Source organism: Aquarana catesbeiana, linkage group LG11 (genome assembly GCF_042186555.1).
Source record: "Aquarana catesbeiana isolate 2022-GZ linkage group LG11, ASM4218655v1, whole genome shotgun sequence".
NCBI classification, from domain to species: domain Eukaryota; kingdom Metazoa; phylum Chordata; class Amphibia; order Anura; family Ranidae; genus Aquarana; species Aquarana catesbeiana.
In genome coordinates, this window is record NC_133334.1 from 265,575,454 (window position 1) to 265,600,771 (window position 25,318).

The window sequence follows — 25,318 nt, forward strand, 5'->3', positions numbered from 1 at the left end:
GACAGTATTACAGCTTAAAGGCCAGTGATGGCGGACCTTGGCACCCCAGATGTTTTGGAACTACATTTCCCATGACGCTCATGCACTCTGCAGTGTAGTGATCATCATGGGAAATGTAGTTCCAAAACATCTGGGGTGTCAAGGTTCCTCATTACTGTTATAGGCCCTTAGATGTGGTGGCTGTATTAGTTTTCTTTTTTCACACTTTTTTCTTTATTTTAATCTGGTAATCTTTCCATTAACACACTTCCTGTCCTGGGGTGACAACCAATACCGCGCGGCGTCGTCACCCTAGGACACTGTGTGTGTTAGAACTGCATAGCACCTCCCTCAGGGAGGGGGAGGTATTTTGTAGTTGACAGCGATAGCTGGGAGCAATGCTGGGAGCTGGGAGCAATGCTGGGAGCAACGGATAAACATCCAGGAGCAGAGCACAGGAAGTTATCAGCTCACAAGATTGGATGGCTGGATGACTTTTTTTTTGCACTTGTGGAACAGATATAATAAAACACTTTCCTAGCACCATTATGGCAGTATATATATATATATATATATATATATATATATGGTAATATGCTGCCATGGATTGGTGCCAGGAAAGGAAAATAAGGGTAAGTATTTGATACAATTTTCTGTTACCAACATGGCGGCATACTACCACATGTACTGTGCCATGAACTGGCGCCAGGAAAGGAAAATAAGGGTAAGTGTCAGTAAGGGGAATTCCCATGCGCAGGCACAGAATGCCAAGTAGCCCTGTCCACGGCCAACTTACAGGTGCGCATGCGCACGTGCGCTAACAGGTGGGTGAGTGCGCACAGGCGCCAAGTGGGCTATTTAAGCTGGACTATGGCCTTGAGTCATTGACGTTTGGTCTACTACACCTCCTGAGCTCCTGTTACCCGTTCCTGTGTTGACCTCATGCTACCGACTCAATCTGCTCCTGACTCTGCCTGAACACTGCCTGTACTGACCCCTTGCTTGTCTTTGGATTTCCTCTCTGCCTGCTCCTTCTGCTCATCTGCCTATCTGCCTAATGTTACCGACCCTGGCCTGACATTTGACTACTCTTCTGCCTGCTGCATGTACTTGATTTGCCCGCTAGTTGCTGACCCGGATTGCCTGACCTTGCTTACGGATTCCTTCCCTGCATCCGAGCCTGCTGATCTGTGCAAGTCTCCTGCTGCAGTCCACCCGCCAGTACAGCTTTCAGTCTGTCTTCCTGCTGTTTCCGGGACACACAGCCTACTCTTCAGCATCTATCAATGGAAGACCAGTCAGGCACTCCTGCTCACTCTGTACTCTGGTGCTCCCATGTTACCTTAGGTGTAAGAGAAGCCTACCTCTGCACGCCAGGCTCCTCTACCAGGAACGTTACAGTATATATTTGATATAATTTTCTGTTTTCCTGGTACCAACATGGTGGCATACTACCACATGTACTCTGCCATGGGTTGACACCAGGAAAGGAAAATAAGGGTAGGTATTTGATACAATTTTCTGTTTTTCTGGTACCAACATGGCGGCATACTACCTCATGTACTCTGCCATGGACTGGCGCCAGGAAAGGAAAATAAAGGTAAGTATTTGATACAATTTTCTGTTTTCCTGCCACCAACATGGCGGCATATTACCACATGTAGTTTGCCATTGACTTCCACCAGGAAAGGAAAATAAGGGTAAGTATTCAATTCAATTTTCTGTTTTCCTGGCACCAACATGGCGGCATACTACCACATGTACTGTGCCATGTACTGGCACCAGGAAGGGAAAATAAGGGTAAGTATTCAATACAATTTTTTGTTTTTCTGGTACCAGCATGGCAGGATACTACCTTATGTACTTTGCCATGGGTTGACACCAGGAAAGGAAAATAAGGGTAAGTATTTGATACAATTTTCTAGTACCAACATGGTGGCGTGCCACCACGTGTACTCTGCCATGGATCGGTGCCAGGACTGGAAAATCAGGGTAAGCATTTGATAAAATTTTCTGTTTTCCTAGTACCAACATGGCAGCATAATAACGCATGTCCTCTGCCATGGGTTGACGCCAGGAAAGGAAAATCAGGGCAAGCATATGATAAAATTTTCTGTTTTCCTGGTACCAACATGGCGGCATACTACCTTATGTACTCTGCCATTGACTGGCGCCAGGAAAGGAAAATAAAGGTAAGTGTTTGATACAATTTTCTGTTTTCCTGGCACCAACATGGCGGCATACTACCACATGTACTGTGCCCTGAACTGGCACCAGGAAGGGAAAATAAGGATAAGTATTCGATACAATCTTCTGTTTTTCTGGTACCGACATGGCAGCATACTACCTCATGTACTCTGCCATGGATTGACACCAGGAAAGGAAAATAAGGGTAAGTATTTGATACAATTTTCTAGTACCAACATGGTGGCATGCCACCACATGTACTCTGCCATGGATCGTTGCCAGGACTGGAAAATCAGGGTAAGCATTTGATAAAATTTCCTGTTTTCCTAGTACCAACATGACAGCATAATACCGCATGTCCTCTGCCATGGGTTGACGCCAGGAAAGGAAAATCAGGGTAAGCATTTGATAAAATGTTCTGTTTTCCTGGTACCAACATGGTGACATACTACCGCATTTACTCTGCCATGTATTGACACCAGTAAACGAAAATTGCGGTAAGTATTTGACACACTTTTCAACGGTATATTTAACAGACCAAAAGTAAGCAAATAAGAGAAATGTATTGTTAGAATTTACAAAAACTTTAATGCCCATGGCACCCTTTAAAACCACCTGAAACCAGAAGAATTTCGCCCTTCCCACTGACTCCAATGCATTTAGCCAAAATGTCTTGTCTTTTTCTGCAAAATATTCGGTGAAATAAAAACTCTGAATTTTTCTCACCCATAGCCACAACACAGTTTACCAAAAAAATAAAAGGCACGTGCTTTTTTTCCCCTTATACAGTACATATAAAATTTACAGCCATTTTTTACTTTACACAGTAAAATCTGAATAAATCGTGCAAAATTAAATTGCAGACAGAATCAGTAAAGTATATATTTGTTGTTCTTTTTTTTTTTTTGTTTTTTTGTTTTTACACATAAAGCCCTTTATAAGTACACAGTATTGAGAAGTTTTTCTCTGCATGAGGTCCATCAAATCAGCTGCTAAAGAAATGTGAAAAGAAAGTGCTAGATGTTTAAGGGAAACTTCCAGCCAAACACTGAATACACCGCAAACAAAAAAAATTTATACTGTACCTGCGGAAAGATTTGTGGAGGAATGCACTTGGTTCTTCTAATGCCTGCTGTGGTATGTTCTTCATGGACTAAGCAGGCTAACAATACTTTTTAGAGCTTGCAGTTCTAAAAATTTAGTGTCACTGCCCCTCCCCTTGTTTGCTCTCTAGACAAATTATTGCTCATCATTGACTGGTGACGCCCACACTGCACTTGGCTTGGTAAGCATCCTCAAAGTGGACCCTCACCCAAAATGGAAAGATGCCCTCATGTTCTTCGTCCTCCCAACCTCTAACCTATTTGCTTTTTTTTTTTTGGCAGATGCCTGCTCCCAGTTCCTCAATTTTCACCAAGTGTGAATGCAATGAGCTTGGCCCACCACCCTCTACCACTGCTGGTCCTACAGCCTTCTGGAACATGTGACGTGTCCCAGGAGGCTACAGGATCAGTCCCACCGCACTGCCATGCCTTGAACATGTGCAGTGGGGAGCTGACTGGGAGACATTAGGAAATCACACGTCTATCAAAGCACGGCAGTGTGGTGAGACCTGTAGCCTCCTGGGACACGTCACATGTTCCAGAAGGCTGTAGGACCAGCGGTGGTAGAGGGTGGTGGCGGCACCAGAGATCAGTTGGGAAGACAACACTGGGCTCCATGGACTGGTAAGTATCTGTTTCTTCTCCAGTATTTGTAGTTGCTGATTTTTATTTGTTTACAACCCCAGTGAAGTTCCTTTTTAAAGTGGAGTTCCACCCACTTTTACAACTCTTCAGCATCCCTCACTAAACTGTGCACTGTAAACGAATTGGATATTTAAAATAAAAATTTTCTCAGCACTTACTGTATATCTGCTGTATTCATTTTTCACTTCCTCCTCCCTGGCCGCGGCCCATTGCATCATTTCCTGTTTGCAATGCCTTCTGGGAAGGGGCAGCAACTTCCTCTGACACTGCAGTTGCTATGGAAATCTGACCTGAAACCTATTACACTGCTTGTGCTGCACTGAGCATGTGTGAGATCTGCAAGGATGAGATCCAGGAAGAAATACATTCTGGCTTCAGATGCCCAGACTTAAGATGGCCACGGCCTGCTGTAAGTTTATAAAATAACAAACTACTGCTATAAACTAACAAAACAGACCTTAGTTTACAGACTAACTTTACTAGAATATATTAAGCTTGTGTATTATAGGGGTATTTTTATTTAAAAAGTATAATTTCGGCCGGAACACCACTTTAAAGCCCATCTCCCTTCAACACTTTTTTTATGGCCCCATCCCCCCACTCTCCAATAAAAAAAAAGAAAAACATTTTGGCCGGCTCTAAATCCCCTCTCACTTATTAGCAGGTTCGCCCTCTGCAAGGATGAAATCAATTTTAGACTTGTAAGGTTTGTTTCGTTCCGAATTGAAATTCGGACAAATTTTTCGTTATTCAGTCATTCGGATGCAGCTGAATTTCTGAATTACAATAGTAAGGAACTTAAACGAATCAGAAATAATGAATCAAAATTTTGGACTAAATTTGAATGGTTTTTGATTTGTATTTAAATAGTTTTCGAATCGAATTTGAATCATTTTCAAATCATATTTGAATCATTTCAAATTGAATTTGAATCATTTTCAAATCGAATTTGAATCATTTTTAAATTGTATTTGAATAATTTTCAAATCAAATTCGAATAGTTTTCGAATCAATTTCGAATTTCCAAAGAGAATAAAATAGAATAGAATAAAGAAATTAAATTAGAAATATAGAAATAAATAAAGAAATAAATTAGAATATAAAATAATAGAATAGAATATAAAATAAAAGAATAGAATATAATAGAGTAAAACAGAACAGAATAGAAAAAAATAGAACAAAGGGATAGAATATAAAATAAAAGAATAAAGTAAAACAGAACAAAATAGAATAGAAAACAAAAGAACAGAATAAAATAGAATAGCATATAAAGGAATAGAAGAGAATAGAATAAAATAGAAAGAATATAACCATCTTCTGAAATTTGAATGTCAAATAGAATAAGTTCGAATTAGAATAGAATAGAAAAGAATAGAGTATAAAATAAAAGAATATAACCATTTCCCAAAATTCGAACAAAATAAATTTGAATAGAATAGAAAATAATAGATTAGAAAAGAATAGTAAATAAAAGAATAGAAATGACTAGAATGGAAAAGAATAGAATAGAAAGAATATAACCATCTTCCAAAATTCGAATTTCGAATAGAATAGAAAAGAATAGAATAAAATAAAAAAAGAAAAGAATAGAGAATAAAATAATAGAATCAAATAGAATAAACAATAGAATAGAACAGAATAGAATAAAAAGAATATAATAATATAACCGTTTTTCGAATTTTGAATTTCAAATAGAATAAATTTGAATTTGAATAGAATAGAAAAGAATAGAATATAGTAGAAAAGAACAGAAAATAAAAGAATAAACTAGAAAGAAACAATAGAATAGAATAGGAAAAATATAACCATCTTCCAAAATTCAAATTTTGAATAGATTAAATTCAATTTCAAATGGAATTCAAATTCGAAAAGTTTAAGTTCGACAAATTCGAATAAACTAAATGAATTTCGAAAGCAAATTAAACGAATTTAACAAATTTAATTTAAAAATTTGTGTAAATAAAGAATTGTAATGAAACGAAACAAACCAAATGTCGTTCTGCACGTGTTTAGTCAGTCAGACAGTTGGGGAGGTGGCGATAAAAACAGGCTGTTGATCCAGAATTTTACCGTCCCCCCATGGCTGCAAAGGCAGCTGTATGGGGGTATACACATGCTGTGGCTGCAATGCAAAAAGCAAAAATGATCCCCTCTTCGCATTTAGCACCCACTGAACACGACCCATTCAAGTGAATGGGGCCACGCCGCAACCGCCTTGCAACCACAGGAAATGCACATGATTGTGGCACATTGGTATGGGCATTTAGGGATTAAAAAACATAACGCCTCCTCGACACCTGTATAACACCCTCTGTAAAGCAGTCCACTGCAGATCACTCTTTAATGAGTTACTGCTAGTGTAAAGAGCCCTTAGTGGGATTCAGTGGCGGCTGGTGCTCAAAATTTTTTTGGGGGGCGCAAACAAACTGAAAAATTCTGAAAAAAAACATTAATTGCAGCCTCACTGTGCCATCAAATGCAGCCACTGTGCCATCAATTGCAGCCACTGTGACCCCCCGCCCGCCCATTCGCTGTTGAGTCCAGATTCCTATTGCTGAACATTGCTATGCATAGACTTAGGCGCATAAATATTCAGGTGTAAATGGGGACTCATGGAAAGATCACCAGATAATATTGTAGTTTTGTAGCCCCGCTCCACCCACTATTCTGGCCTAGGCCAGAATAACGTGCCCCTGGTCCTGCAGCCTTCTGGGATACTTACATCCATCTTCCAGGGGTGGTCCAGAGCAGGTGTCCCCAAGCTTTCTAAACAAAGGGCCAGTTTACTGTCCTGTAGACCAGGGCTCAAGAAAACCAAGGCACCAGGTCGCAATGACGCCTGGAAATTGCGTCCTGGCGCCTGGGCTAGCAGCAGCTGAGACGCGGCCTGCTGAAGCGGTGCTGTTATGAGTGCGGCTCGCTCTCACTGCCCGTACACCTTCCGACATCATCTTCCCAGTTTGACAACTGGGGTTGAGGTTGCGGACTTGATTGGTCGCCCATTTCTTACCGCCGCTGTGGACGGGAAGTGCTGCCTGTCAATGCCACCTGTCAGTGCCATCTCAGTGCTGCCTGTCAGTGCCATCTCAGTACTGCCTATCAGTGCCGCCTGTAAGTGCCAACTCAATGCTGCCTGTCAGTGCCATCTCAATGCCGCCACTCAGTGCCATCTCAGTGCTGCCTGTCAGTGCCATCTCAGTGCTGCCTGTAAGTGCCAACTCAATGCTGCCTGTCAGTGCCACCTGTCAGTGTCATCTCAGTGCTGCCTATCAGTGCCACCTCAGTGCTGCCTATCAGTCCCACCTCTCAGTGCCCATTAGTGCCACCTGTCAGTGCCCATAAGTGCCATCTCAGTGTTGCCTATCAGTGCCACCTGTCAGTGCCCATCATTGCCACCTCAGTGCTGCCCATCAGTGCCACCTGTCAGTGCCCATCATTGCCACCTCAGTGCTGCCCATCAGTGCCACCTGTCAGTGCCCATCAGTGCTGCCTATTAGTACCACCCGCCAGTGCCCATCATTGTCACCTCAGTGCTGCCTATTGGTGCCCATCATTGCCACCTCAGTGCTGCCCAACAGTGCCACCTGTCAGTGCCCATCAGTGCTGCCTATTAGTACCACCTGCCAGTGCCCATCATTGTCACCTCAGTGCTGCCTATTGGTGCCCATCAGTGCTGCCCATCAGTGCCACCTCATTTTTTAATTTTTTTTTATTCGGTCTTTTTTCGCTTGGCATCAGGCGTGAGCAATTCTTATTGCCCGACCCAATGCCCTGGACATGCAGTTCTGGGCTCTGGACTTTTTCAGCTGGCTCCTAGATTCTAAGCAAATTTGTCAAGCCCTGCTTTAGACTTTAGGAAGCCAGACTGTGGTTAGTGGGAGTAGAAAGTGCCCTGGCATAAGTGGGAGCAATTATCAGTGGGAGGAATTGTGCCCCATCGTTGGTGTCATTAGGAGAAAAAGTGTCCCATCATTGGTGTTATTGTGGGGCATAGTGACCTGTTGTTTGTGTGAGTGGGAGAAATTGTGCCCCATCATTGGTGTCAGTGGGAGGAATAGCGCCCCATCATTGGTGTCATTGGGAGGAATAGTGCCCCATCATTGGTGTCAGTGAGAAAGATTGTGCCCCATAGCTGGTGTCAGTAGAAGAACAAGTATCCCATCATTGGTGTCATTGTGCAGGATAGTGACCCATTGTTGGTGTCAGTGGGAGGAATAGTGCCTCATCATTGGTATCAGTGGGAGAAATAGTGCCCCATCGTTGGTGTCATTGGGAGGAATAGTGCCCCATAATTGGGGTTAGTGAAAGGAATTGTTCCTCATCATTGGTGTTGGTGAGAGGAATTGTGTCCCATCATTGGTGTAATGGGTAATTTTGCCCCATAGCTGGTGTCAGTAAAAGAACAAGTATCCCATCATTGGTGTCATTGTGCAGAATAGTGCCCCATTGTTGGTGTCAGTGGGAGAAACTGTGCCTTGTCATTGGTGTTATTGGGAGGAATAGTGCCCCATCATTGGGGTCATTGGGAGGAATAGTGCCCCATCATTGGTGTTAGTGAAAGGAATTGTTCCTCATCATTGGTGTCGGTGGGAGGAATTGTGCCCCATCATTGGTGTAATGGGAAATTTTGCCCCTTTGTGGGGTCAGTGGGAGGAATTATGCCCCATCGTTGGTGCCAAGGGATGGATAAAAGAAAGTAAAGGGCTGCGTATGTCCCCCAGGCTGCAGTTGGGGGAGCACTGGTCCAGAGGGTAGTCATCAGGGCTGGCTGCCTGTACTCAGAAGAGGTAGCCAGTGGACCAAGATAGTGGCATGGGACCCTCTGTGGGGCACTCGGATAGCAGATTGCAAGGGGACAACACTAGGGGGATAAGTATATACTTTGAAGAGCACTACAGTGCTGCAGGTAAGTGGGAAAAAAACATTGGGGGAGTTGAGTACCATTTTAAATCAAGCCCCAGATAAGCTTGGACACATTATAACAGTGTTTCTCAAATTGTGGATCACTGGTGGGACTGGCCACTGCAGGTGGAACAGTGAAGAGCCCATTACCTTTCAACATTTGAATTCAGCATGCTAGGCTCGTGATCATCTTATGATCCACTTAGACTGTGTTCCGGCTGTACTGTCGGCTCACCAAAAGGCCAGAAACTCTTATGCCGCGTACACACGATCGGACTTACCGCCAACAAGCTCACATCCGGCATTTCCCGTCGGAAAACCCGATCGTGTGTACGCGGCATTAGAGTTGACAGGACAAACTAATCTCAAGTCTTCAGCTTTCTTGTGACATTTCAACCAAATGTTACATATATATTCTCCAATTATCTCGTTAGTCGCTCAGCTCGACTAAAATAACTGAAACTTGAATACCAGAGGTCATCCAGGTGAGCGAAGACATAAAAGGAAATATCTGTATTCCATCTTATAGGAATTTCTGTCCCGAGATCACCGCTACATAAAAATATGGGGATGTATTTTCACTTTTCCCGGACACAGTAGCTTCATGAAGGCTTTTCGGAAACTCATATGGCAGAGGGGGTACAGTACGGGATTGATGGCAGAATTTAACCACAATAGCCAAAACGAGATCTCGTAAAGATAATGTTGGACACAGCGCCCATGGCAAGCAGCCCTGATAATCATTAGGAGGGTGTAGGGTGCCCAGCAAAGGCCAAACACACACACAATGATGGCCAACGACTTGGCTACCCTCTTGTCTCTCGAAAGCCTAAAACGGTTGGCAATGCTGCTAGCCATGTCCGTCCTGACGTTACTGCAAGCGTTCTCCACTGCTTTATAAAGGCAGGCTTGGTGTCTCCTGGTTTGGACCTCAACCTGCAGTGGTGGAAGGTCCTGACTTATGTTGAGGTCCAAGGTGTGGCCTTTGACCCTCTGCATTCTAGGCTCTTCAGGGCAAACCTCAGTGGGTGTCAAGCAAGAGGCCTGTTTTCTGCATTCTATGTGAGGCCTCTCTGCTGGCTTGACGAAAAATATCAAGTGTTCCTTCCTCTTCCTCTGGAAACTCATCTCACAATGCTCATGGCCTTGGGCCAACTCCTCATTCCTCATCCGGGTTCTCTTCTTGATGTTAATGTAGATGCTCAGGTTGAAGTAGGTGACGCTGATAAAGGGTGTGAAAAATTCCACGGTGGAGGCGATCATGAGAAAGTACCAGTTGTAGTAAAATTCCACGTAACATTCGCCTTCTGGTAAGATGGTCGCACGTGCGATGTATTCCCAGCTGATAATGGCGGGACCATAGAGGAGAAAGGCTGCCACCCACACGAACAGCATTTTAAGGACAGTGTTTCTGGTCATCCCTTTCTGAGCTCTGTATGACACCTAAGAAAATAAAAAAAATTATAACTTGAGTGAAAAGTACAATGAATAATGTATTCTGGTAATAAATACATTTAAGTTCACCTCTGTACAAAGACGAACGTCCTAACTTTAGCACGGTTGAAAGGCGTGAATAACCCAGTTTCCTGAAGCGTTTCAATGCTCAACATTTACATTCCTATTAAATTAGATTGTGCCTGTTCGTATCTGGCTGGTGCTCCATTTTTTTTGTTGGGGGGGGGGCAATTGAACCCCCCCGCCAGGTCCGCACTTACCCCATCCAGGTCGCGGGTGGCTTCCCTAGCTTCTCCTCCCAGTCACTCCTCCCGGCCAATCCGGTCTTAAGACCCGCTTCCTGTCCTGATTGGCTGGGAGGAGAAGCAGAAAGACAATAGCGAATGTTAATTGGCTAATGTCACAAGTGGGTGGGTTCAGGAGCGCAGAGCCCAACCTTTTTGAAGCAGATTAGAGCCTCAGGCTCTAATCATGTGCTTCAAGAAAAAAAAAAAAGCACAGAGTGTTATGGCGCTTGACTGGAGTCATTTCTTCACTCTGCTTCTTTAAAATTCTTTGTATGTTTAATCCCCATAAATATCTTAAAATCATTTCAGAGATCCCCCATCTGCATTAATTTCCTGTATCTATAATTCCTTCGACTCGCTCCATATCTCTCTTTGTAGCCCCCCATTTAGGTGCTCTGAGATCAAAGAGTGAAGATGATGATGAATGATGAGCCAAAGTAAAAGAACAAATCTCTGGCATCCATTTAGATGAGCATATTTCTCCCTGCTGGACACTGGATGGTGCAGATGTTGCTGAGCTGTGCTGATCAGTTGCTTAATTACTGTTCCAGAAGAAGATCTGATGTAATCAAGCAACTGATGGGTAGACTGCATAGCTAAAGTCTACCCCATTCAGTGGGCAGCTCTCTCCCTGGAATATGCATATCTAAAAGGTTTATATTTTAAACAATCAATGCTGGAACCCTATCCAGTCTATGTGGTTAACATGTTTAAGTTGGCCTCAACCTTGCAACACTCCACATGCCATGTCCTTTGACATGTTTCACCCCACCCACTGGGACTTCGTCATGAGGCCAACTTATACATGTTAACCACGTACACTATATTACCAAAAGTATTGGGACACCTGCCTTTACACGCACATGAACTTTAATGGCATCCCAGTCTTATGCCCTGTACACACGGTTGGACTTTGTTCGGACATTCTGACAACAAAATCCATGGATTTTTTCCGACGGATGTTGGCTCAGACTTGTCTTGCATACACACGGTCACACAAAGTTGTTGGAAAATCTGATCGTTCTGAACGCGGTGACGTAAAACACGTACGTCGGGACTATAAACGGGGCAGTGGCCAATAGCTTTCATCTCTTTATTTATTCTCAGCATGCGTGGCACTTTGTCCGTCGGATTTGTGTACACATGATCGGAATCTCCGACAACGGATTTTGTTGTCGGAAAATTTTGTATCCTGCTCTCAAACTTTGTGTGTCGGAAAATCTGATGAAAAATGTGTGATGGAGCCCACACACGGTCGGAATTTCCGACAACAAGGTCCTATCACACATTTTCCGTCGGAAAATCCGACCGTGTGTACGGGGCATTAGTCTGTAGGGTTCAATATTGAGTTGGCCCACCCTTTGCAGCTATAACAGCTTCAACTCTTCTGGGAAGGCTGTCCACAAGGTTTAGGAGTGTGTCTATGGGAATGTTTGACCATTCTTCCAGAAGAGCATTTGTGAGGTCAGGCACTGATGTTGGACGAGAAGGCCTGGCTCGCAGACTCGGCTCTAATTCATCCCAAAGGTGTTCTATCGGGTTGAGGTCAAGACTCTGTGCAGCCCAGTCAAGGTCCTTCACCTGCAAATACGATGTGACATAAAGTATTGCAACGACCGCCTTTTTATTCTCTAGGGTGTCTGTAAAAATATATCATGTTTGGGGGTTTTCTAGCAAAACCAAATGATTTTAACTTGTAAACAGCAACCTGTGTCAAAAAAAGGCTCGGTCCTTAAGTGGTTAATTTATTCAGAAATGACCTGGAGGATGGGATAAACAGTTCAATCTCTGTATTTGCGGACGATACTAAGCTAAGCAGGGCAATAACTTCCCCGCAGGATGTGGAAACCTTGCAAAAAGATCTGAACAAATTAATGGGATGGGTAACTACATGGCAAATGAGGTTTAATGTAGAAAAATGTAAAATAATGCATTTGGGTGCCAAAAATATGAATGCAATCTATACACTGGGGGGAGAACCTCTGGGGGAATCTAGGATGGAAAAGGACCTGGGGGTCCTAGTAGATGATATGCTCAGCAATGTCATGCAATGCCAAGCTGCTTCTAACAAAGCAAACAGAATATTGGCATTAAAAAGGGGATCAACTCCAGAGATAAAACGATAATTCTCCCGCTCTACAAGACTCTGGTCCGGCCGCACCTGGAGTATGATGTCCAGTTCTGGGCACCAGTCCTCAGGAAGGATGTACTGGAAATGGAGTGAGTACAAAGAAGGGCAACAAAGCTAATAAAGGGTCTGGAGGACCTCAACTATGGGGAACGATTACAAGCATTGAACTTATTCTCTCTCTGGAGAAGAGAGAGGATATGATTTCAATGTACAAATACCGTACTGGTGACCCCACAATAGGGATAAAGATTTTCCATGCAATGGAATTTAAAGTGGTTGTAAACCTAGTTACACCACTTGTACCTACAGGTAAGCCTACAATAAGGCTTACCTGTAGGTACTGTAAATATTTCCTAACCCTGAACGGTTTAGGAGATATTTCCGATATATGCTTGCGCCAACGTCATCGGTGCATGTGCACTGAAGAAACGGTCTGCCCATGCCGTTTCTTCAGGGCCAGTTCCCGTGACCGGTGACGTCATTGCGGCTCCAGGCTCCAGCCAATCACAGCGCACAGTGGTGTGCCAGGACCACTGCAACAGTTTCGATCTTAGGGAAGTATTTCATAATGAGCTAGTATGCGATGCATACTAGCTCATTATGCCTTTGTCTTACAGGGTTTGTTTTTTTTGGGGGTTTTTTTTCGGTTTACAACCACTTTAATAAGACACGCGGCAATTCACTAAAATTAGAAGAGAAGCGGTTTAACCTTAACCACTTCAATACTGGGCATTTTCACCCCCTTCCTGCCCAGGCCAATTATCAGTTTTCAGCGCTGTAACATTTTGAATGACAATTGCGCAGTCATGCTACGCTGTACCCAAATTAAATTTTAATCATTTTTTTCCCCACAAATAGAGCTTTCTTTTGGTGGTATTTGATCACCTCTATGGTTTTTACTTTTTGCGCTATAAACAAAAAAAGAGCAACATGTTTGAAAAAAAAAAAAAAAACACAATATTTTTTACTTTTTGCTATAATAAATATCCCCAATTTAAAAAAAAAAAAATTTCCTCAGTTTAGGCCGATATGTATTCTTCTACATATTTTTGGTAAAAAAAAATTGCAATAAGCAAAATTTGAAGATTCAAAAATTCGAAATTCATAATTCGAAAATGAGAAAATTTGAAAATATGGAAATTCGAGAATTTGCAAATTCGAGAATTCGGAAATCCGAAAATAAGAAAGGAAAACCGAGAATTCAAAAGAACAAAAATTCAAAATACGAATGCCGCATCTAAACAAATGGAACGGAACAAATTAATAATAAAAATAATAATAAAAAAGTTTTCATTATTTTTTATTATTATTGTTATTTATTAATATTCATTTGTTATGTTCCATTCGTTTAGATGCGGCATTCGTTATTTCGGTTGATTCGTATCTTCGGATAAATTCGTATTCGTTAAGTTCACTAACAGCCAAATTTGAAAGGAAATTCCAATACCTATAATTTAATAGTTAGTAATACATTATGCTCGCAATCCAAGGTTTTACTGTAGTTAAGCTATTATTAGTTAGTTATTTCAGATTTTCCAATTTTCTGGTTTGTGAATTTTCGGATTTTCGTTCTTATTTTCGGATATTCATTCTTTGAATTTCCGTTCTTATTTTTGGATTTTCGAATTTTGGGATTTTCGAACTTCGGATTTTCTTTTTTCGAATTTCCGGATTTTTTAATTTAGAATTTAGGAATTTTCGAATTGAGAGATTACGAATTTTCGGATTTACGAATTTAGGAATTTCCGGATTTTTAAATTTAGAATTCACGAATTTTAGAATCTATACGACTTTTAGAATATTCGAATTTACGAATATTCGAAAAAATTCATTAAACGGGTTTTCGTTAATTCAGATACTTCTGAATGAACTAATTTGTTGAAATTCCTTAAAAAAACTAATTTGGAACGAAACGAATTGCACATGTCTAATCTATAAAGAACTCAGGTAAGTAAATAGTAAGGTGAGAGGCCAATGCACTTACTGAGAAATTTTTTACCCTAATGTAGGGAAATGCATTAGGCTAAAAACTTACCTTTAGAACCACTTTAAGGCCCCATTCACACCTGAGTTTAGCAGAAACGGGCATTCCATTTTTTTATTTAAAAGTTTTTCACGTGTTAAAGCGCCTCGCACCTTGGGCAGCCCATTCACTTAAATGGGCTGCCCTACGCGCAACAAACACCCCAAAGTAGCTCCAGAACCTCTTTGGTCCTGGAGCATTGGGTGTTTCTTCAGTGTGCACTTGTAGGGTGTTTGTAGTGCAAAACGTGTGTCTGATACCTGCGTGGAGTACCGGGACAAGGTCATCTAGAGCCCAGGGTGAACAAATTGTGCCCCCCCCCCAAGATGTATAAGCATTATGTGTCAGCGAAAATCCCCCCCCCCCCCAAAAAAAAAATCAAGCACTGCATGCTCACCCCCTAAGCACCCAGCTCAAATTCTCTCTCTCCCCATATGCCCCCAGCACAAATCCCCCCCCCAAAAATAAATCTTCAAGCCTCCTAGCACAAATCCTCCACCCCTCAAATTTCTCCTCCAAGCACAAATCCCCCCCCCACTCCAAGTCCCCCCCTTTCAGCACAAATTCTCCTCCACCAATCCCCCATCCTAGCACAAAGCCCCCCCACAAATTTCTCCTCCTGGCACACATCCCCCATAATCATCCCTACTAGCACAAGTACCCCCCCCCCCAAAAAAACAAATATTTCCCCTCTACCATATTACTTTTATAGCACAAAGCCCCCCAAATCCTCCCTCCTAGCAAAAATCCTCTTCCCCAATCCCCCCTCCCAACACAAATCCCCCCCCTCCAAATCACCACTCCTAGCACACCTCTTCAAATTTACCCCCAGTCACCCCCCAAATTCCCTTTCTCAACACAAATCCTCCCCCCCAATCTCTTTGTCTTTGTGGTTCCCCGCCTTACATGATACCACAGTGCCCAGGGCAGCCACCCCTCCTGCCCACCCCTTGTCCCCACCCTGCCTGCGCGACCCATGTTTGCTGCACGTTTCCCTGAAACACGCGCCAAGACGCAACATATTTATGCGTTTTTTGTTACGCATTTATGAAGCGCTCAAGTGTGAATGCAGCCTAATAGCCTAGCCTCTTTGGAGACCAGCATTCTGGTAAGTTCTATTTCTTTTTTGCAATGTGGCTGTGCTGCCAAAAAAGGTGGGTGATATTTCAGTACGGCAGCCAAGCAAACAGCGTTTCCAAAAAAAGGGTCAGAAATTGAAAGCACAAGAGTTTTTTTTTTTTTTCCACATGACAGGTCGCCTTTAAATGGTCGGAAGGCTTTTTTAAAGCCTGCTGCAGCGACGTTACTAAGAAAAGCAATGGGCTCGCCGGCCAATTTATAACACGTCTTCTAATGCTATAATTAACTAGAGCGCAGACCCCTCCGCCGCCTTTGGCTGCGGTAAAACACTTTTAATCAGAAAGCATGTTATCAAAAGCTCTTTCTGTGTAATGCTCCTTAAAAAAAGAGTGGCTGATATGTGCCTTGTACTGAAAGGGGGCAATCCACTCCATGAAGAGGTGCTCCGGAGGCTCCGGGGTAATGGAGGACTCGGATCTGTTTGTCATGAAGCGCAGGCAGGAAAGACTCTAATGATTCATGGAAATGGAGGATTTTTTTTGGAGTGGCCACACTTGAGACCTCTTTCCTTGAATTACCCAATATGTGAATTATATATAATATGTGTCTGCTAAAAAAAAAACAATCTTTCCCAACATTGGATTTTTTTGATTTTTCAGAAAGGAGATGTGCTCAGTCTAGATCTAAATGGTCTTTTCAATGAGACCTGCTTGACATAACTATTGATACGGGTCAGGCTTTTAATAACATTGTTCCTATACAGGATTTGAGTTAGTATTTGTTAAAATGCAAGTCTATGAGTTGGCCATAAACCCAATGCACTCCTCTAGTAGTTGATATTTTATCTCTGTATTCCATTAAGTGCTCCCCCTAGTGGCCAATATTTTTTTTTTTACTATTTCAACAGTATAAATATGGTAAAAGAAACAGAAATGTGTGAATGTAGAAATGAAATACAGTCAGAGGGGGCTTTTCACAGGCTGCGGAAAATTTAACATGGCATGTCAAGTTGACAGGCTGCACCACCTGTCAAGCTTGGCCATTCAGTTTCATTGTGGTTGTTGTCGTGCATTAGCCCCATTGTAAATTGCTATTTGGCAAAACGTAAAAAAAAAAAAAAACAGGCATTCAGGACACAGCAAGATTGCCAGAACATCTGACAGCGGCTACTTAGCCGCACTCTGAAAGATGATCCACCATGGATTTTTTTTTTTTGCAGAGCATGGGCTAGTGTGAGCCTAGCCTAAAAGGCTTTTGGGGGCTCGTCCGGGATGACCTGGACGCATAGAAAATGGGATGAATGATGCTTCCGATGATGCATCCAAGGTGCAGCTGCTATGCATGAATCTCTCCATTGCATATAGGAGGTGGCGAGGAGAGAGGGGGCGGCGCCTGGGCAACCCTGATGGATGGGCTGCCCCTGCTGACAACCGTGTACTGGCCCCGGCTTTGATTACCGTTTTCACCTGCCTACCCCCTGCCCTGACTTCGGCTCCCTCCCTGATTCTCTTCTATCTCCTGCCAACTGTACCCTGCACAGCCGAGTGGTCTCCACATTGTCAGCCGGGCAGACCTGGGGGCTGCGACTTGGTTCCAGTTTTCTGTAAGTCCAATCCCACCATCAGGGGCCCTGGTGAAGAAGCAGGCTGGGGCTTAGACTCTGCAACCTGGGGAACCTCGAGTTGAAGATCTACAAGGGCTCACTATCAGAGAAACCTTCTCTGGTGACACCTAACAGGTTTCCCCTTGCTCGTGAGAGATTTCCTAACTGCCTTTTGGGTCTCAGAGGCAGGAAGTGAAGGAATACATTTGTGCACCATGTGGGCGCTAAAGCCTATACTCTTTGCCGCAGCACATGGGCAACAAGAGGTTAAAATGTTCCCTCACTAAAAAATGTACATGTATGTTGTACAGCTTTTTGAGTGTACTGACCCGCTTCCGGTACCATGTGATCGCTGTGACCAATCACAGCAGATTACATGACAATTGAAAACAATGGATGGCTTCCTTACATGCCATCCATTGTGTACAATTGTGTTGCTAGCTGTGATTGGTCACAGTGATAACATGGTATAGACAAGGCCACAGCTCATCTGTACCATGTGATTAGATGTGACAAATCACAGCTAATCACAACAAAACACACTAATTTCATTCAGTAAAAACGGTTGCTTATACCGGAGAAATCCACTGGTATAAGCAATCATAATGTGTATAAAAAAAAATCCTGATCACTTTCCCAGAGTTGTACAGTGTTACTATGGTATAAAGCAGGAAAGAAAAAAAAAAAGAAGGTAAAAAAAAAATCTTAATAAAAAGAAAAAAAATGTAATAAAAAATCCCCCAAAAAATGAAAAAAAAACAACTTTATTTTTATTTTCATTTTTTTTAACATACTGGTACCAGTCAGTGCCCCTGATCTCCACCACACCTGTTATATGATAATTCTGTACCGCACTGGTGACAGTATGTAAAAAAAAAAAAAATTGTAAAAGATTTTTTTAAATTTCTTGTGACAAAAAATTGAAGCTTAAAAAAAACTCGCCCTGCCTCTTACTAAATACCTTGGACTTCCTACTTTCCATTTGGGGGATATTTGTAATGTCCTGGTGTTTTCAGGCCTCAGTACATCAGGACTGATCGATTTTTAGATACATATCCCATAGTTTGTGGACTCTATCACTTTCCTACAGACTAAATAATAAACACTGATTTGGGATATTTTCACCAAAGAAATGTAGCAGAATACATTTTGGCCTAAATCAATGAAGAACGATGATTTATTTGCAAAATTTTACAGAGATTAGGAAAAATGCAATTTCTTTCCAAAATGTTTACTTTGTGTTTTGTTTATTCAGCAAAAAAAATTAAAAACCCAGTGGTGATTAAATACCACCAAAAGAAAGCTCTATGTATGTGAAAAAAAAAAAAGATAAAAAATGTAATATGGGTACAGTGTTGCATGACCGCGCAATTGTCATTCAAATTGTGACATCGCTGAAAACTGACCTGGGCAGGAAGGGGGGTAAAAGTGCCCGGTATCGAAGTGGTTAATCGTCAGCTGGGCGGAGAGCATCCAAGAAAGTGTACTTTATATTTAAAGGGACAAACGACTTACCGCTCTGGTGACGGAGATAAACCTGTCGTAGCTGATGAGGACGATGTTGAAGACAGATGCCGTGCACAGCAGATAGTCCATGACCAGCCACAGCTTGCACAAGCCTTTGCCGAACTTCCATTGGCCGGTCAGGACATACGGGATGTAGAGAGGGATGCAAAACCCGCCTGCGGGAAAGAGAAGCGGTGAAATCCTATTCTTATACAGTACGTATATTTCATCCATTTATATGGTGCTGACCACTTCCCTAATGCTTTCTATAGTCCAGTGAGCCTTTCACACCAGCCTGAGGCAGGGGAGCTTACATTCTAATGTCCCTAGCCCAAAATAGGACCAATCTGGTCAGAAGTTGGTTAAAAGAAACCTGAAATTCTGAAAATGCCAACTGCCTGGCTTTCTCTGACTTTTTGAATCAATAAACAAACACACAACGGGGTTCTAAACTGATGTCTGGCATTCATCTTTCTCCAGTGGAGCGGTGTTTATGTTCAGAAAGTGTTACTGATTGGCTGCTCTGGCTGCTTTAGGTCAGGGCGCCTGACCTGCACGCTTGTTCATTGACTCGGAGGCCCCATTTACACCTCTGCGTTTTGTAGCTGGAAGCTCGGAGCTCCAAAACAGAGGAGAAAAAAAAAAAAAAACAATTATTCTCTATGGAGTTGGTTCACATCTCCACTACAAGTCACCTGAAGCCAAACGCCTGAAGCTTAAAAAAATCCTGGAGCTTTTTTTTTGTAACTCGAATCGGACAGATTGGTGTGTTTTTGAAGCGTTTTTGTTACAAAGAAATGCATGGAGACACTTGATTTGAGCGTGTTTTGTTGCACGTTTTGGAGCCTTTTTTCTCCAATGCAATAATAAATGAAAATAAATAATAATAAATAAAATAAAAAAATAACATAAATAGTAAAAATAAATAAAAAAACACCTAACCCCAACCCTTAACACTAATATTAACCCGCAAAAATTAAAAAATAACACTCCTAAAGCCACATCCGTATAAACTTGATTGGAAGAGAAAAGGGATAAAGGGCCACAGGGCCCTAATTCAGACTTTACAGGCAAGATGGGCAATGACATAGTACAAAAATATATTTTATTAACAATAAGTCATATCAAACAGGAAAAGTAAAAAAGAATTAAAAACATAGGATAGGCATATGATAGTAATGAATATCTAGTGTAAACAAGAGGGTTGACACCAAATAAACGGCAGTGAGCCCCTGTGCGTCAACGCGTTTCGCTGTTTTGCTTCATCAGGACACACTTGGGGGTAGTTGAAAGGAACAGGTCTCACTTGTCAGCATGGAAATATCTCAACATGGAGAGCTTCCAGATGATCACCCAGGAATCACTGTGTAAAGCAGGAGGCAGTTTAATTTAAAACTGCCTCCTGCTTTACACGGTGACTACCCCCAAGTGTGTCCTGAGGAAGCAAAACGGCGAAACGCGTTGACGCACAGGGGCTCACTGCCGTTTATTTGGTGTCAACTCTCTTGTTTACACTAGATATTCATTACTATCATACGCCTATCATATGTTTTTATTTCTTTTTTACTTGACCTGTTTGATATGACTTATGGTTGATAAAATACATTTTTGTACTATATCATTGTCCATCTTGCCTGTAAAGTCCGAATAAGGGCCCTGTGGCCCTTTATCCCTTCTCTCTTCCAACCTAATATTAACCCCTAACCCTAATATTAAACCCTAACCCCTAGCACTAATATTAACCCCTAATACTAATGGTAACCCCTATTCCTAAACACCCTAACCTTAACCCCTAACCTAACAAAATAAATACATAATAAGTAAATAATTAAATGAATAAATTAACCCCTAACTTTAACAATTAAACCCTTAATCCCTTATAAAAAAATAAGTAAAAAAAAAGAATAAAATATAATAAATAATAATTTTCTCTATTGGGTAATTAAAAAATTCCAAAGCTCAAAAACGCTTTTAAATGCTGTACACAAATGCTCAAAACATGCATACTAACGCTTGAAAATATGCCTGAAAATTGCGATGCTCAGGTGTGAATGCAGCCTGACAGTACTCAAACCAAAGGATCGGCATGACAGCCCACCTTTTTTTGTCTTTTGAGATGTGATTTGGGGTTGTGGGGGGGAATCAGGACACTCACACTTCAAAACAAATGCTGATGCAGCCTCACCACCATGCATTAAATCCAGAGGCTCAACTTTAGAACCAGATTGCTAACTTGTAAGGTATGTTTATGACTACAGTTGCCTGTAACTTCAGTAGGATGCTGTAGGATGCCCAAGCAGTTCCTCATAAGTCATATGTGCCTTTCATTACTTTCATAACCAAAGCCCATCAATTCTATTATGTAAGTGTTAGTAATCACATTTGATGTGCTATTCTCCCGGTTATTAAAAGATTGGTTGAGTCATCACTGAAATCAGTTATGAGCGGATTCTGATGGGCTAAACATCACCCCATTTTGCCTAAATCTTTCATAAAGATTTTCCCACCTGTGTTTTCAGCTCTACTATACGCACAGTGATGTACAATTACTTCTGCATCTCCAGTAGACTCGATCCTTTTAATAAGTGAACAATTCAGCAATGAGTTTGGGACTCCCACTCTTTCAGCACTACAACAGTGGGCAGAACACTTAGTATTTTAGGTAATGATCTCTCCTTTTGAGGCCAGTGGACAGTTCAGCCCCCCTCAAAGTGGAATACACATTTTCAGTGGACGACACCTCCAAGTGTAACTGGAGTCAGAGGTGGTGGGATGGTGATGATTGGGATAGGGGTAGTGAAGAATGTGGTGAAGGTTTTGTAAGGTTTCACATTGTCTGGTGGGTCTTTATGAAAAATGTATGGACAAGGGGATACCTGTAATGATTCAAACTGGCTTAGTGGGTGGGTTTTTATAGGTAATTTTGAACACTGGGGTTCCTTTAAGGGCTTAAGATTGGATGGTGGGTCTTTATTAAGAGTGTATGGACAATGGGTATTTCTGTAAGGCTGGTGGGTCTTTATGAAAAATGTATGGACAATCAAGATTTCTGTAAGGCTGGTGGGTCTTTATGAAGAATGTATGGATATTGTGGGTATTTGTAAGCCTTCACACTGGCTGGTGGGTCTTTATGAAGAATGCATAGAGATTAGGAAATAAAGCTAATGGGTATTTATAGAGAATTTATGTACATTGGGGTTCCTTAAAAACTGCACATTGTCTGGTGGATCTATATGGAGATTTCATGGATATTGGGGTTCCTGTAAGACTTCACATTGTCTGGTTGATCTATGTGAAGAATGTGTGGACATTGGAAATTCCTCTAAAGCTAGTGAGTCTTTATGGAGAATTAATGGACAGCAGTGTTCCTGTAAAGTATTTGGATTGACTGGTGGGTCTTTATGAAGCTGGTGTGGATTTTGAGGGTTCCTGTAAGGCTTTAGATTGTCTGGTAGGTCTTTGTGTAGAATGTATAGACTTTGGGGGTTCCTATAAAGCTGCTGAATCTTTATTGAACATTTAAGGACATTGAGGTTCCTGTAGGGGTTTCACGTTATCTGATGAGTTTTTTGGAAGATTGTAGGAGTATTAGGGTTACTGTAAGGCTTCACATTGTCTGTTGTGTCTTTATGAAGATTGTATAGACATTGGGGATACCTCTAAGGCTGTTGGATCTTTATGGAGAATTTAAGGACATTGGGGTTTCACATTGCCTGGAGGGTATATATAAGGATTGCATGTATATTTGGGTTCCTGTAAGGCTTCACATTGTCTGGTGGAGCTTTGTGCAAAATGTATAGATTATGGGGATTCCTGCAAGGCTGTTAGCTTTTTATGGAGCATTTTGGGACAACTGGGTCTCTATAAGGGCTTTACATTGTCTGGTGGGTCTTTATGAGGAATGTATGCTCATCGAGAGGGTCCTTTAAAGCTAGTAAATCTTTATGGAGAATTTTAGGACATTGGGGTTCCAGTAATGGCTCTACATTATCTGCTGGGTCCTTATGAGAAATGCAAGCTTATTGAGAAGGTCCTTCAAAGCTGGTGGGTCTTTATGAAGAATGTTAGGCTATTGGGGTTCCTGTAGTAGCTTCACATTGTCTGGTGGGTCTTTATGAGGAATGTATGCTAATTTAGAGGGTCCTTTAAAGCTGGTGGGTCTTTATGGAGATTTTATAGACATCGGGGTCCCTGTATGGGCTTCACATTGTCTGGTGGGTCTTTGTGAAAAATGTATAGACATTGGGGATTCCTGTAGGCTGTTGGGTGTTTATCGAGAATTTAGGGACAATGGGGCATCTGTAAGGGCTTTACATTGTCTGGTGGGTCCTTATGAGGAATGCATGCTTATTGAGAAGGTCCTTTAAAGCTGGTTGGTCTTTATGAAGAATGTTAGGATATTTGGGGTTCCTGTAATAGTTTCACGTTGTCTGGTGGGTCTTTATGAGGAATATATGCTAATTTAGAAGGTCCTTTAAAGCTGTGGGTCTTTATGGAGATTTTATGGACATTGGGGTTCCTGTATAGTCTTCACATTGGTGGGTCTTTGTGAAAAATATATAGACATTGGGGATTCCTGTAAGGCTGTTGGGTTTTTATAGAGAATTTAGGGAAATTGGGGTATCTGTAAGGGCTTTACATTGTCTGGTGGGTCTTTATGAAGAATGTATGCTCATCTAGAGAGTCATTTAAAGCAGGTAGGTCATTATGGAGAATTTTAGGACATTGGGGTTCCTGTAATAGGTCCAGGTTGTCAGTTGGGTCTTTATGAGGAATGTATGCAAATTAAGAAGGTCCTTTAAAGCTGGTGGGTCTTTATGGAGAATTTATGGACATTAAGGTTCTTGTAATAACTTCACATTGTCTGGTGGGTCTTTATGAGGAATGCATGCTAAGTTAGAAGGTCCTTTAATTCTGGTGGGTCTTTATGGAGATTTTATGGACATTGGGGTACCTGTATGCGCTTCACATTGTCTGGTGGGTCTTTGTGAAAAACAGAATTTAGGGACATTGGGATCTCTGTAAGGGCTTTACATTGTCTGGTGTGCCTTTATGAGGAATGTATGCTCACCAAGAGTGTCCTTTAAAGCTAATGGGTCTTTATGGAGAATTTTAGGACATTGGGGTTCCTGTAACAGCTTCACGTTGTCTGGTGGGTCTTTGTGAAAAATATGTATACATTGGGGATTCATGTAAGGCTGTCAGGTTTTTATATAAAATTTAGTGACAATGGGGTCTCTATAGGGGCTTTACATTGTCTGGTGGGTCTTTATGAAGAATGTATGCTCATCGAGAGAGTCCTTTTAAGCTGGTAGGTCATTATGGAGAATTTTAGGACATTGGGGTTCCTGTAATAGGTTCAGGTTGTCTGTTGGGTCTTTATGAGGAATGTATGCAAATTTAGAAGGTGCTTTAAAGATGGTGGGTCTTTATGGAGAATTTATGGACATTGGAGTTCCTGTAATAACTTCATGTTGTCTGGTGGGTCTTCATGAGAAATGCATGCTAATTTAGAAGGTCTTTTAAAGCTGATGGGTCTTTATGCAGAGTTTTATGACATTGGGGTTCCTGTAATAGCTTCATGCTGTCTGGTGGGTCTTAATGAGGAATCCATGCTAATTTAGAAGGTATTTAAAGATGGTGGGTCTTTATGGAGAATTTATGGACATTGGGGTTCATGTAAAAACTTCATGTTTTCTGATGGGTCTTTATGGGGAGTGCATGCTAATCTGAAGGTCCTTTAAAGCTGGCAGGTCTTTATGGAGAATATATGGACATTAGGGTTCCTGTAATAACTTCATGTTGTCTGGTGGGTTAGTGGAATGAATGCTAATTTAGAAGGTCTTTTAAAGCTGGTGGGTCTTTATGGAGAATTTATTGATAGAAGCTCTGAGGTCAGCAGCATATTCAGACCAAGTGCATAATATATAAATGTAAGCACCCCATGGGGGGAGCAGACACTCACCCACCAGGAAGTCAGCAATGGCCAGGTTGAGGAAGAAGAAATTGCCTTGAGTCCGGAGCCCTTTGTCCACCACAAAAGCCAGGATGACCAGAGCATTGCCCAGCACCGTGGCCAGCACCATGAGAATCATCAGCACGGCCAGCAGGATGGAAACACTGGGAGTGAACTGTCCATAGTACTGAAACTGCTCCTCACTGCCTGCCAGGCACCTGTTCCCCACCAAGCTGTCCACAGCGGAGCTGTTCACCCCTGACATTGCTGCCTTCAATCCCGGGCGGCTGAAAAGTGCCTTCAAAGAACAGAGCTCCTCCAACACTTCACATCATCCAAGTGGAGATCCTGCTGGCCACAGAGGCTCCAAGCTGGCCAGGACAGCCTGACTCATCTGCAAACTCCGAGCCCCTGAGCTTCATGAGATGCAATGTGCTCAGACCCCAGAGAAGAGAATAAGA

General features: G+C 42.1%; 1 protein-coding gene across 1 annotated transcript; it reads right to left on the minus strand.

Moving 5' to 3' along the window:
• Positions 1–534: 534 nt before the first annotated feature.
• On the minus strand, positions 535–25,318 carry LOC141112761 (histamine H3 receptor-like). Its single transcript, XM_073605810.1, has 3 exons — positions 24,867–25,318; positions 18,911–19,077; positions 535–10,259 (listed from the first exon to the last, which is right to left on the minus strand). The coding sequence occupies exons 1-3, from the start codon at positions 25,120–25,122 to the stop codon at positions 9,369–9,371; spliced, it is 1,314 nt and encodes a 437-aa protein (XP_073461911.1). The 5' UTR covers positions 25,123–25,318; the 3' UTR covers positions 535–9,368.

Bases quoted from the DNA above. Each gene is read 5' to 3' on its own strand.
- LOC141112761 (XM_073605810.1), bottom strand. From the start codon at position 25,122: ATGTCAGGGGTGAACAGCTCCGCTGTGGACAGCTTGGTGGGGAACAGG. The intron at 19,078-24,866 runs GTGAGTGTCTGC...TCTTTCCCGCAG, and splicing joins CATTGCTGACTTCCTGGTGG to GCGGGTTTTGCATCCCTCTC. The intron at 10,260-18,910 runs GTAAGTCGTTTG...TTATTTTCTTAG, and splicing joins TTATCTCCGTCACCAGAGCG to GTGTCATACAGAGCTCAGAA.